Below are 13,677 nucleotides of genomic sequence, written 5' to 3' on the forward strand. Positions count from 1 at the left end.
TTTTTTTTTTTTTTTTTTTTTTTTTCTCCTTATTTCCTGAACCTGCTTGAACTTTTTTCTTGACTTCTCAATCTCTCCTTAGAGCTGTGGGAACCTTTGCGAGAGCCCTAGACTGCAGCAGCTCAATTCGGCAGCCAAGCTTGCACATGAGTGCAGCTGCTGCGTCCCGAGATATCACTCTGGTAAATGCCAGCTGATGGATAGTTGGGCGTGTTGAGGCGGGAGAGGAGGGCGGGAGTCCTGGAGAAAGTAGAAGTGTTTAAAGAGCAGCAAGTCCTTAGCTTTGTTCTATATTTTTGGTAGTTCCATGCCATGGACACCTTGCAAAAGAATGGCTATGACTTGGCCAAGGCTATGTCAACCCTAGTGCCCCAGGGAGGCCCGGTGCTCTGTCGGGATGAGATGGAGGAATGGTCTGCTTCTGAAGCCATGCTATTTGAGGAGGCTCTGGAGAAGTACGGGAAGGATTTCAATGATATCCGCCAGGACTTTGTAAGTGAACAGGACTAGGAGAAGGGAGAGCGATGAAGGAGCTAGGATCAGAGGCCATCTCATCTTGTTTGTTCTTTTTAGCTGCCCTGGAAGTCACTTGCAAGCATAGTCCAGTTTTATTACATGTGGAAAACCACAGACCGGTATATTCAGCAGGTATGGGTAAGGCTGGCTGGAGGCTGGGCCCGAGGCTGTCTGCTTATTAACTCCCTCCTGTTTCTTTGGTTTGATTTCAGTTTGTACTGAGATGCTCTGAATTTCTTTCTGTTTTTCTCCTTCTTACAGAAAAGATTGAAAGCTGCTGAAGCAGACAGCAAACTGAAACAGGTCTACATCCCCACTTAGTAAGTGTGGCAGAAAGGGAGACGGTGTCTTCCTTAATGATTGGGGGTAACCAGGAAGCAGGCGCAAGTTGTAGAAGCTGTAGCTCAGTGAGAAGCATGGGCTTTGTGTGCACAAAGCTGTAGGTTAATCCCCAGAACTCCAGAGAGTGGGAAATAGAAAGTGGTGGTAAGAGAGACACAAGTGGGCTATTTTCTTAACTAGCTTCTGTCTTCTCTTGTTTCCTTCTTTAGTACTAAGCCAAACCCTAACCAGATCATTTCTGTGGGTTCAAAACCTGGCATGAATGGGGCTGGATTCCAGAAAGGCCTGACTTGTGAGAGCTGCCACAGTGAGTTCCAAGGAGGGACAGGGTTGCTGGGGGTAGGTGGTCCTAGGGTGGCTTATTCTCTGTCCTACGAATTTGAGGATCTTGGGTGGCATATTTCCTGACAGCAAATTTCCCTTCTCTCTCTACTCCTGTAGCCACACAGTCTGCCCAGTGGTATGCCTGGGGCCCCCCTAACATGCAGTGCCGACTTTGCGCTTCCTGTTGGATTTATTGGAAGAAATACGGGGGACTGAAGACCCCTACCCAACTTGAAGGGGCTGCTCGGGGCACCACAGTAAGAATCAGTGGGTGGGAACTTGGCGTGGTGACTGAGGCAGGTGGGTGAATTAGAGGCCAGTCTGGTATTCAAAACAAGCTCCAGGTTCGCCGGGGCTACATACTTAGATGTTGTCTCAACACATAGAAAAGAATCACTGCAAGAACATGTGGGGATGGGTAGAACAGTGGGCTTACAAGTGTGAGCTTTAGGCAAAGGCCAGAAAACCTTTAACCTCTTCTTCCACGGAGACTGTCAAATGGGCGGGAGCACTTGCTAAGTATTGGGAAGCCAGGATAGTTGGGTGGGCTTTCACTGAAGAGGTCAGGTAGAAACACTTGACTGTCCGCAGGAGATGGAGGACAGAGTTGCAGGGTTGATTTGCTATTTCTCTTTTTCATATATCATTCCTCTAGGAGCCACACTCAAGAGGTCATTTATCCAGACCTGAAGCCCAAAGTCTCTCCCCCTATACAACCAGTGCTAACCGGGCCAAGTTGCTGGCTAAGAACAGGCAAACTTTCTTGCTCCAGACCACAAAGCTAACTCGTCTAGCCAGACGGATGTGCCGAGACCTATTACAGCCAAGGAGGGCCGCCCGAAGACCCTATGCACCTATCAATGCCAATGCCATCAAGGCAGAGTGTAAGGAATGGAGTGGTCGTACTAGCAATGAGTCCAAAGTTGCTCTGGCCAGAGCCCAGTGACTGTAGGGATAGTAGGCCACAGCGGGTGTTTAGAGATCTCGGCCATAGAAGAAAACAGTGAAGTTCCTTCAGAAACTTTGATCTGCATGTCTGGTGGTGTATGTCTAGAATGTAAGCCCTCAGACTGAGACAGGATATAGCTACCTAGGTCCTATTAGACTGGGCTATGTAATGAGCTCTGGGCTAGCCTGGATTACTTACTAGGACCCAATCTCAAAAGGCTAGACATTGTTACACATGCGTATAACCCAAGCATTGGAGAGGTGGAGTCAGGACAGTGATAGCAAGTTCTAGACCAGCTGGTACTTCACAACAGGACCATTTCAAAAAACTAAAACAAAACTGCAGAGTCCCCAGGGGCTTCCTCTCACTGCATGCAGAGTCCCCAGGGGCTTCCTTGCACTGCAGAGTCCCCAGGGGCTTCCTCTCACTGCAGAGTCCCCAGGGGCTTCCTCTCACTGCAGAGTCCCCAGGGGCTTCCTCTCACTGCAGAGTCCCCAGGGCTTCCTCTCACTGCATGCAGAGTCCCCAGGGGCTTCCTCACACTGCAGAGTCCCCAGGGGCTTCCTCACACTGCAGAGTCCCCAGGGGCTTCCTCACACTGCAGAGTACCCAGGGGTTTCCTCTTTTCTCCAGGCTCTATCCGACTTCCTAAGGCTGCCAAGACACCACTGAAAATTCACCCTCTGGTGCGGCTGCCCTTGGCAACTATCGTCAAAGATCTGGGTATGAGATGGGGAACTCCACCCAATCCAGGGTGGGTGGAAGGTGGAGAGACAGTTTGGGTGGTGTCAGGCTATCTAAGAGTCATTTCTTCAGTCAGGCTGACAGCTAAATTTCACTATCTAAGAGTCTATATGTAAGTACACTGTAGCTGTCTTCAGAGACTCCAGAAGAGAGCATCAGATTTCGTTACAGATGGTTGTGAGCCACCATGTGGTTGCTGGGATTTGAACTCAGGACCTCTGGAAGAGCAGTCGGCACTCTTAACCTCTGAGCCATCTCACCAGCCCCCTCTAAGAGTCTTCTTACCCAGAGTTTTTCTTTGACACTGAGTCCACACCAACTTAGAGTATGTGTGTATATGCTTATTATTATTATGATCCTTCTTGTTATTGTTTTTTGGTGGTGGTGCTGAAGATCAAAACTCAGAACCTCATATGTTCTGGTTAAGTGGTTTACTGTTGAGCTCCATCTCTGGCACAGAAGTGGCTTTATCTAAGTATTTTCTGATCTGAAAACATAATGTGTTTTTAAATAAGGGTAAGTAGCTTGATAGGCCATTTTCTCCATTATTAATCTTTAGGCCATTAGGGTAAACAACTGGTCAGGGTAGAGAGGGAGGAAAGAATGGTAATGAAACTACATAGGCAAGGAAAGTGGGAACATTTTCTATTTCATGCCCTTTCTCCCTCTACTGACAGTGGCTCAGGCACCTCTGAAACCAAAAACACCTCGGGGCACCAAGACACCAATCAACAGAAACCAGCTGACCCAGAATCGAGGCCTGGGGGGCATTATGGTGAAACGTTCCTATGAGACTGTGAGTTGACGGAGTGGGTTGGGAAAGCCAATGGGGTGGGCTTTTGTTTCTAATAGGAGTCTAAGGAAGGTAGTTCCTTCCTTATGTCCCCCGTCCTTTTCCAGATGGCAGGGGCAGGGGTCCCCTTCTCTGCCAATGGAAGGCCTCTGGCTTCAGGGATTCGTTCAAGCTCACAGCCAGCAGCCAAGCGTCAGAAACTAAACCCTGCTGATGCTCCCAATCCAGTGGTATTTGTGGCCACAAAGGACACCAGGTAGGGAGGGAGTCCACCATGAGGGGCCGAGAGGCTGGCAATCCAAGTTGTCCAGCATTGGAAGTAGGAGTATCTGAGAAAGATAGGCGCACAGGAGAATGTGGGTACCCGAGGGTAGACCTGTAGAGGGCGCTGTGGAGCTGTATCTGGGTGAGTCTTGGTGCTCATCAAGCTTTCCTGTCCCTGTCTTGCTCTTTTTGGCCAGGGCTTTAAGGAAAGCTCTAACTCACCTGGAAATGCGCCGAGCGGCCCGAAGGCCCAACTTACCCCTGAAGGTGAAACCAACGCTGATGACAGTGCGTCCCCCAGTTCCTCTGCCTGCTTCTTCACATCCTGCCAGCACCAATGAGCCCATTGTCCTGGAGGATTGAGCATCTTAGGGGGAGGGAGGTGGGATGAGAAGTAGAGGGGTGGGTGCCCAGATTTGCATACAAATCTTCATTCCTTTTGGTATCAAAGGGAGTAAGGAGTGACGGAGTGTTGACCCTGGCATGTGTGTGTCCTTGCAGGGGTTGGACACCCTCTGGTGTTAGTTACTGCCAGTAACTCCCCTTTTTGGGCTTCACAGCCTATAGGAACTTGCCTGTGCGTGTACCTACCCTATTTGGGGCCTGGGACGACCCACAGGGGGTTTGGACAGTTGGGGGAGGGTTTTTTAATTTTTTTAAAAATGTACCTCCCTTTGTAAAAGGGATGGAGGAGGGAAGAGTAAACATATCAGGTGTTGGTCCCTGGCAGGGGAAGGGGAAGTACACTGCCATGTCTCATTTTTTCTTATTTTCTAATGGGGGGTTACTCTTACTGTCCGGTGTCCGGACTTTCCTAATTGGAATTTGAGGGCCCTAAGATGGCGTCAACCCCAGCCCATGCTCACTCTTTCTCCCCTCCCCCTTCTCCCTCTGCCTTTTATATGCCAATTCTCAGAAATAAAGATCTTTTGTCTGTTTTTTAACCTCAGATTCTGTAATTGGTTCTTACAGTGACAAATAAAAAGCTGTTTTCTTCAGCTCCTCCAGGCTCAGCTGTTGTGTGTGTGTGTGTGTGTGTGTGTGTGCACGCGCGCGCACGCGCGCGAGCACAAGAGCACGAGAGCATTTGTGTGTTGGGGGTGATTTTGAGAGGGAAAATCGAGGACAAAGGACAATGGAAGAGGTACAGATGGTGCTTGTTCTAGGAACAGCTTTAGGAGCCATGCAGCCAGACCGGGAGGAAGTCTGTGCCAGCTAGCCTTCTTGTGGGACTCAAGCTTCTCCCATTGGGGCTGGAGTGCGAGCAGTATCTTGGTCTAGATTCATTCAGAGCTCTAATGGCTCTGAGTCTCCATAGAAGGGTGTGAGTATGTCTTCCTGTTACCCACTTCTCCTTTTGATGCTAGGGAATTGATTCCAGGGCCCAGTGCATGCTAGGCAAGTGCTCTGCTATTGAGCTACCTACATCCTCAGCCTTCACTTTGATTTAGGCATTCTAGGAAATGTTAGCAACCAGGCTAAGATGCACCCCACTAAGTGCTGCTTGTGTTGGCACATACCCCTACCTTTAATCTCAGCAGTGGGGAGGCAAGACTGCGATTCAAGCTCGGTGTATGTATACAGACTGCTGCCTCAGGATTAACACAATCAACCTTAGCAACTGCCCCTGCTATTAAGTGTAAAGATCAGATGCCTGAGGAGGGCCCAATAAGGAGGGACACAGGGCCTCATTTGTGACTCAGCCAATGTCGAAGACTGGTTGGTGTTCTGCCTAAGGTCTACAGTGCAGTGACAATCACAGCACAAGCTGCTGAGCTCACCTGGTAGCCCTTCCATTTCATACGGTCCCCGTGCTCAGCTTTTATACTCTCTTCTGCTTCTGAACCCACAAGACTTATTCTGGTTGGGGATCTGCTACACTTCCTGTTCCACATCCTCGAATGTGCTTATCTCTTATCACTGTAGTCTGTTCTTCATTGTACTGCCTTGAAACGGGCCTCGTTAATATACTTCAGACTACATCTGTGGAAGAAACTGGCAGACTGAGGTAGTAGCCATCTGGCGTTGTGCTCATTGAATCCAGCTGATGGGGGTGGGAGAGACAGGGACAGACAGCGCTGAGAACACTTGTCTTGTAGAAGGATCCGGCTGCAGAGAAAGGAACTGACCCGAGGATGTGGGAGTCCCTGAGCTCCACAAGGCAAGCGATTGGAAACACCCACCCTCTGCTTCTATTCGCAGGGTAAAATAAGAGATTGAGGGGGCAGTTGTGTGGTGAAATGAAGGCACAGATCCCCCGCCACCGCTTGGCAAAGGAGGACTTCTGCTGTCAAGAAGCAAGCACGCCTTTGTGGCTGCTTAATGAATATTCACGATTCTTCGGGCCAATCAACGCTGGAGTAGAACGAAGCACTCCAATCGTTAGCTGTAGGCCAATAAGCATCGTGGAGGGGCGGCTTTTCCTGAAAGTTTTAGAGCTGGAACTCTCGACCCCACGAACGAGGTTTCTGGAGAAATATGGTAGCATAGGACACAACGTCACTTCCTACGGCATTGACGGAAGTGGCTTCCCCGCACGTTACAATTTTTAGTTGTGTGTTCCGGTGGTTGCGGAATAGACTGTAGGCGGTCCGTACCGGAGAGTGGCTATGGCGGCGGTGGATTCGGATGTTGTATCGCTGCCGCGTGGCCGTTTTCGCTGCTGCCTCTGCGATGTTACTACAGCCAACCGTAAGCGGTGGCTAGTGAGGGGGGGGGTGGTGCTAGTGAAAGTTAGGGTTATCTAGGTTATGTGTTTTTGGTTTTTTTTTTGAAAATAGGGTCATCCACCTATTTTCACTCAGCATATCCCAGGGCGCTGGAGAGTGGGGAAAATCTGATCTGTGGTTCCCGCTATGGAAAATCTCCATAGTGAAAGTTACATTATTCCCTTTAAAATCATCATCTACTGGCCATCCCTTCTCTGTTTCTGGTACTTCTGCTGGTCTCTGGAGTAGGGAAGGCGATTTAGGAACTCATTGTTTAGCCTGAGGTAGTTTCAGTACACCACGGGTAGTTTCAGTTCACAGAGCTGAGGCATCACAGAGAAGGCAGTAATTCTTTCAGAGACTCCCCAATGGAGGCTTTCTCCAGAGGCGAGGATGAGTGAAACAGCGTGACCTGAATGAGTGCCGAAGGTGCCAGTGAGGAAAGGGGTTGGGAAGGTGGTCTAGATCATTCTGTGACATTGTGAGCGGCTCAGTGACACATCAGATCCTACTTTTGATGTCTCCAATTGTGATCTCCCCTAAACAGGACCTTCTGGTATTTTCTTTGTGAATGCCCCCTCCCCCAACCCCCCAAGCACTCTGCTCATTTGGGCAAGCCAGCAACTCAGGAACCTTCTTTGTCCACATAACATGCTTCCATGGTACCAAGCAGCTGACTGATAATTAAATAATACTAATAGCTAATTTTCTACACTTACCACACCCCAGAAGGGCTGGAGCTGTATGTGAATGATGCCTATATGTTAGGCACTATCATTTCCATCATATATCTGAGAAAACGATATATCTGGAATACCCTTTTTTTTGGGGGGGGGGTTCGAGACAGGGTTTCTCTGTGTAGCCCTGGCTGTCCTGGAACTCACTTTGTAGACCAGGCTGGCCTCGAACTCAGAAATCCGCCTGCTTCTGCCTACCGAGTGCTGGGATTAAAGGCGTGCGCCACCACTCCCGGCCCCCTTTTTTTAAAAATTTTTTATTTTTGGTTGTTCAAGACAGGGTTTCTCTGTNTAGCCCTGGCTGTCCTGGAACTCACTTTGTAGACCAGGCTGGCCTCGAACTCAGAAATCCGCCTGCTTCTGCCTACCGAGTGCTGGGATTAAAGGCGTGCGCCACCACTCCCGGCCCCCTTTTTTTAAAAATTTTTTATTTTTGGTTGTTCAAGACAGGGTTTCTCTGTATAGCCCTGGCTGTCCTGGAACTCACTCTGTAGACCAGGCTGGCCTCAAACTCAGAAATCCGCCTGCCTCTGCCTCCCAAGTACTGGGATTAAAGGCATGCTCCACCACTGCCTGGCTATGGAATGCCTACTTTTTATTCCTGAGAATTATTCAGGGCCCTAATTTATTTAGTTATTCTCCATACGGCCTTGGACAGGTTACTTGTTAATTCTTCTACAGTGCGCAGATGTTGCTCTACTGCTTCTCGATGGCTTAAAACCTGCCTATACTCTAGCTTTCTCTCTGAGACCCCCTTAGAGAATGCACTGTGTAGAAAGGGAAGAATAGCAAGTGTGGAAGGAGGTACAACTCTGTCCCAGTGTCACCCTTTGTCTTTGAAGGAACACAAGATGTCTATATGTACCGAGCAGAGCAAGAGAACAGGTACACTAAAAGACACTTTTTATGCTTGTGTCTGACATTTGTCTCCACAGGACCTAGCCTCGATGCCCACTTGAAAGGCCGGAAGCACCGGGATCTGGTGCAACTACGAGCCACCAGGAAGGCACAGGGACTCCGAAGTGTGTTTGTCAGTGGCTTCCCCAGGGATGTGGGTTCTGCTCAGCTCTCTGAGTACTTCCAGACATTTGGCCCTGTGGCCAATATTGTCATGGACAAGGACAAGGTAGAGTGAATGGCTCTGGGGTTAATGTGTCCGACAGGTTTGCTTCATATGCAAAAAGAGAAACCGGCAGTCTGTTTTGGCTTGTCCTTGGTAGACATTTCAGAACATTAAGTAGCTCAGTTGGTGAGCTGACACTGTCACTCTCTGGATTTTCATTCACCAGTATTAATTATGGGGGGCTTGTTTACCAAACATGTAGTATGTATATATGTATGTATGTATGTATGAGGGTACTTATCACACAACTGTGGGTTTTTCCTTTTAACTCTGACTGGGACTTGCTATCTAGACTAGGCTAGCCTTGAACTCACAGAGACTCACTTGCTTCTGCCTCCTTCATCTTGGAATTAAAGGCTGACATTGAAGGCATTTGCCCTATTCTTTTACCTTGCACCCCTTTTTTTCTTTTTTCTCTTCTTTTTTTTTTCTTTCTTTTTTTTTTTTTTTTGTTCTAGGGATTGAACCTGGGTACTTTTGAATGCTAGGAAAGTGGCCTTTATCTCCAAACCATCCCAATATCCGTTATCAATCACTTCCTGTCTGTGATTCATGCCTGTGTGCTGGTGAGATCTGTGTAATTTTTTTATGATAAGGATACGGTGATGGTCTACCATCCTTTTGCTTATGACTATCAGGTGTCCCCGTATCATTTATCTATAAAGCCATTCTTTTCCCACTGGTCTTATTATCCACTTGAAAACTAGTTGACTGGCCATAGGGATTTGGTGGTATCAGTTTCCTTTTCTTCATCTGAATATGTCTTTATGCTGACACTACAGTCTTTACTCCTATAGAGTGCCTCTTCATAGGAACATGTGTTTTCACCCACAAACAGTCATGTTTGTCTTGTTCCTGCTAATGTTTTACCTTACCTTAAAAAAAGAAAAAAGAAAAGAAAAAATATATTTAGTTATGTTCAGTTCAACCAACTCATAGCAGCCTAGCTGTCATATTGTTGGTAATCCTAGATAGGAAGTTCCTTGAAGACAGGGTTTATTATTAGAGTGTGTGTGTTTATATTAGCAGTAACAGGCATTTTTAAAAAAAATTATTATATTTTGGTGCTAAGGCTTAAATCCAAGATTTTATGCACACAACTTTATCAATGAGCTGCATTCTTAAGCCCAACATGTATTCTTTTTAAAATTTTATTATGTGTGCACCTGTGTGGACAATGGTGCAAATATGGGGGTCAGAGGACAATGTTGTGATTCTGTTCTGTCATATTTTGTATTCAGGGGATTGAAATCAGGGTCAGGTTTGGTGGCAAGCACTTTACCCCAACATGAATTATTATTATTACTATTGCTACTGTTATTTAATGTTGTGTGTGGGTGTCTGTATGGGGTCATGTGTATGTAAGGAAGTACAGGCGTCCGGGCCAGAAGAGGGCATTGGATTGTATGGAGCTGGAGTTAAAGGTGGTTACAAGCTGTTTGGTATGTTGGGAACTGAATTCCAGTCCCTCGATTTCTCTAGAATTCCACATATGGACCTTCCTTGCCATGGATTCATATCATTAAAAGCGTCAGCTAGGAAAAGGAAGGTTATTCCTTGGCGGTTGGGTTTTTGAGAGTAAATCTCCCGTCTCTCTGGCTGGCCACAAACTTGTTATGCAGCTGAGGCTGCCCTTGAGTTCCTGATCTTCTTGCCAACTCCTTTCCTTTTGAAAAGATTTTGTTGGATTTTGTTTGTTTTTGTCTTTTTAAAAATTTTTTTCCAAGAAAGGTTCCTTTGTGTAGCCCTGGCTGTCTTAGAACTGACTCTGTAGTTGAACTCACAGAGATCCACCTGCCTCTGCCTCCTGAGTGCTGGGATTAAAGGCGTGCGCCGCCATGCCTGGCTTTTTTTGTTTTTTCAAGACAGGGTTTCTCTGTATAGCCTTGGGTGTCCTGGAACTCATTCTTTAGACCAGGCTGGCTTTGAACTGAGAATCTACCTGCCTCTGCCTCCCCAGTGCTGGGATTAAAGACATGTGCCACCACTCCTTTAAAGTTTTTTAAATTGCATTTTAATTTTTTTTTTAAAGACTTATTTATTATTTGTAAGTACACTGTAGCTGACTTCAGACACTCCAGAAGAGGGCATCAGATCTTGTTACGGATGGTTGTGAACCACCATATGCTTGCTGGGATTTGAACTCGGGACCTTTGGAAGAACAGTCGGTGTCTTACCCGCTGAGCCATCTCACCAGCCCGCATTTTAATTTTTAAAAAAGACTTTTATGAGTGTGAGCTTTACATGTTTGTGGGTGCCCAGTGCCTTTGGAGGTGAGAAGAGGGTATTGTATCCCCTAGAACTAACGTTTGTGACCTGCAATGGAGGTGTTGGTAACCAAACCCAGGTCCTTTGAAAGAGCAATAGGTGCTCTTAACCTCTGAGCCATCATCACTCCAGCTCCTTAGTTTATTTCATTTTATTTGTTTTGTGTGTGTGTGTGTGTGTGTGTGTGTGGTAGGTGAGCAGGGGGACATGTATGGCACAGATAGAGAAGTCAGAGAATAACTTTCAGTAGTCAGGTGTATTCTTTCACCATGTGAGGCCCAGGGAGCTCATCTCACCAGGCCCTGTCTCTCCTGGGATTACAGGCATATACCACCAAGCATGGCTTGATGGATCTTATTTTAACCTCTGAAATTAAGTTACTGTGAAGTGTAGAAGGCAATAGATGAAATTTTAATTGGTAGCCTGGAATAAAAATGTATGGGATAACTACTCATCTGAGTATGTTCCTTCTTACAAAACAAGTTACTATTCCCAGTATATGGGCTCGTTCCCATTTCAAAGATTCTCGTCTACTGTTAAAACATATCCTTGGATTCTTGATTGCTAAAAACCATCATCTTTGCTCTCATGTGGTTTTCCAGGGAGTGTTTGCCATCGTGGAGATGGGAGACATAAGTGCTCGGGAGGCTGTCTTATCACAGCCCAAGCACAGCCTTGGGGGACATGGACTGCGTGTCCGGCCAAGGGAGCAGAAGGAGTTCCAGAGCCCAGCTTCCAAGTCTCCCAAAGGAGTGGACTCAAGTAGTCACCAGCTGGTCCAAGCACTGGCTGAGGTTGCAGATGTGGGGGCACAGATGGTGAAGCTTGTGGAACTGAGGGAGTTGTCAGAGGCCGAGCGGCAGCTTCGGAATCTTGTTGTGGCCCTGATGCAGGAGGTCTTCACAGAGTTCTTCCCTGGTGAGTCCCCTGTTGTAATCTGAACTTGCTCTCTCTCTCTCTCTTTTTTTTTTTTTTTTTTCAAGGCAGGGTTTCTCTGTGTAGCCTTGGCTGCCCTGGAACTCACTTTGTAGACCAGGCTGGCCTCGAACTCAGAAATCCACCTGCCTCTGCCTCCTGAGTGCTAGGATTAAAGGCGTACACCACCACGCCCGGCTCTGAACTTTCTCTTACACCTCTGGCAGCCTCCCTGTTTCCTGTTTTTGAACCCTCAGTCCTCCCTAAGCTGTAGGTGTTTCATTTGCTTGCTTTTATATTTGTACTTCAGTATGTTCTTGAATGGAGCGCTCCCTGTCTTTTTACACCCCTCTTTATTATATGTGCAGACAAGTGGCACACATGCTTATGGAGGAGAGAGTGACTTTCAGGAGCTGGTGCACCACCACGCCCGGCTTCCTTCTGAGCCATCTTGCCAGCCCCCTAATGTCTTCTTTTATTTTTTGGTACCTAGGCTGTGTGGTCCATCCTTTTGGTTCTTCTGTAAATAGCTTTGATGTTCATGGCTGTGATCTCGACCTCTTCTTGGACCTGGGTGATATGGAAGAGACCGAGGTGAGTGAATGGGAGCATGCAGTTGTGTGACTTCAGGCAGATGCTTTACCTGTACTCATGCTTTAGTCTCATGTATACATGAGGGTTCTGAACCAGAGGCCTTTGTGTAATTGTGAGACTGTAGATATGGATGGATGTGCATTAAAGAGAGTGAAAGTTAAGTGTCACAGAAAGATAAGACATTTCAAAAGTCTGTATGACTGCTGGGCAGTGGTGGCGCACGCCTTTAACCCCAGCACTTGGGAGGCAGAGGCAGGCAGATTTCTGAGTTCAAGGCCAGCCTGTCTATAGAGTGAGTTCCAGGACAGCTAGGGCTATACAGACAAATCCTGTCTCAAAAAACCAAAACAGGGCTGGTGAGATGGCTTAGCGGGTAAGAGCACCTGACTGCTCTTCCAAAGGTGCAGAGTTCAAATCCCAGCAACCACATGGTGGCTGACTCACAACCATCCTTAACGAGATCTGACTCCCTTTTCTGGAGTGTCTAAAGACAGCTACAGTGTACTTACATATAATAAATAAATAAATCTTTTAAAAAAACAAAACAAAAGTCTGCGTTACTTTTTTTTTTTAAGATTTATTTATTTATTATATGTAAGTACACTGTAGCTTTCTTCAGACACTCCAGAAGAGGGAGTCAGATCTTTTTACAGATGGTTATGAGCCATCATGTGGTTGCTGGGATTTGAACTCCGGACCTTTAGAAGAGCACTTTCGGGTGCTCTTACCCACTGAGCCATCTCACCAGCCCTTTCTTTTGTATTTTGAGACAAGAGTTTCTCTATGTAGCACTGGCTTTCTGGAAAATTCACTCAGTATGTAGGCTGGCCTCAAATTCCGAGATTCAGAGATCTGTATGCCTCTGCGTCCTGAGTGCTGGAATTAAAGGTATGTGTCATCACCATCTGGCCTAATGGGTTTTTGCTTTTGTATTTTTTGAGGCAGGGTCTCACCATGTAGCTATGACTGCCTTGTAACTTGCTATGTAGACCATGCTGGCCTCCTGGAGACCTTTTATTAGTTATGAAAGCTTGTTCTTAGCTTAGGCTTGTTCCCAACTACCTCTTAGATTAAACTAATCTCCATTCTGCCACGTGGCTTGTTGTCTCTTGAGGTCCAGCACCTGTTTCTTATTCAGTGTCTGACTGGCAAATTCCTCTTGCCTAACTCTTTCCCAGAGTTCCTACATCTGCCTGGAAGATCTGTCTATCTTCTCTTGCTTTGCTCTTTCTTAAACAAATCAGAAGGTGTTGGAGGGAGTGTGTACAAAATATAATGCAGCCATAAGAATAACAGTACCAAGCCGGGCGTGGTGGCACACGCCTTTAATCCCAGCACTCGGGAGGCAGAGGCAGGCGGATTTCTGAGTTCGAGGCCAGCCTGGTCTACAGAGTGAGTTC

General features: G+C 47.0%; 2 protein-coding genes across 2 annotated transcripts in view; both read left to right on the forward strand.

Moving 5' to 3' along the window:
- Mta2 (metastasis associated 1 family member 2) overlaps positions 1-4,935 on the forward strand; it is a 10,024-nt gene extending 5,089 nt beyond the window's left edge. The window contains exons 8-18 of the mRNA XM_021191238.2: positions 83-182; positions 304-492; positions 574-648; positions 778-836; positions 1,068-1,165; positions 1,300-1,439; positions 1,838-2,066; positions 2,765-2,854; positions 3,553-3,671; positions 3,776-3,924; positions 4,130-4,935. Coding sequence (XP_021046897.1) covers positions 83-182; positions 304-492; positions 574-648; positions 778-836; positions 1,068-1,165; positions 1,300-1,439; positions 1,838-2,066; positions 2,765-2,854; positions 3,553-3,671; positions 3,776-3,924; positions 4,130-4,295 — 1,414 coding nt within the window. The 3' untranslated portion in view covers positions 4,296-4,935. The remainder of the gene's footprint in view (positions 1-82; positions 183-303; positions 493-573; positions 649-777; positions 837-1,067; positions 1,166-1,299; positions 1,440-1,837; positions 2,067-2,764; positions 2,855-3,552; positions 3,672-3,775; positions 3,925-4,129) is intronic.
- A 1,509-nt stretch (positions 4,936-6,444) lies between these two features.
- The window catches only part of Tut1 (terminal uridylyl transferase 1, U6 snRNA-specific), a 12,841-nt gene continuing 5,608 nt past the window's right edge, over positions 6,445-13,677 (forward strand). Inside the window, exons 1-4 of the mRNA XM_021191232.1 lie at positions 6,445-6,623; positions 8,313-8,503; positions 11,371-11,686; positions 12,177-12,277. Coding sequence (XP_021046891.1) covers positions 6,542-6,623; positions 8,313-8,503; positions 11,371-11,686; positions 12,177-12,277 — 690 coding nt within the window. The 5' untranslated portion in view covers positions 6,445-6,541. The remainder of the gene's footprint in view (positions 6,624-8,312; positions 8,504-11,370; positions 11,687-12,176; positions 12,278-13,677) is intronic.

This window comes from Mus pahari, chromosome 1, assembly GCF_900095145.1.
Source record: "Mus pahari chromosome 1, PAHARI_EIJ_v1.1, whole genome shotgun sequence".
Classification (NCBI taxonomy): Eukaryota; Metazoa; Chordata; class Mammalia; order Rodentia; family Muridae; genus Mus; species Mus pahari.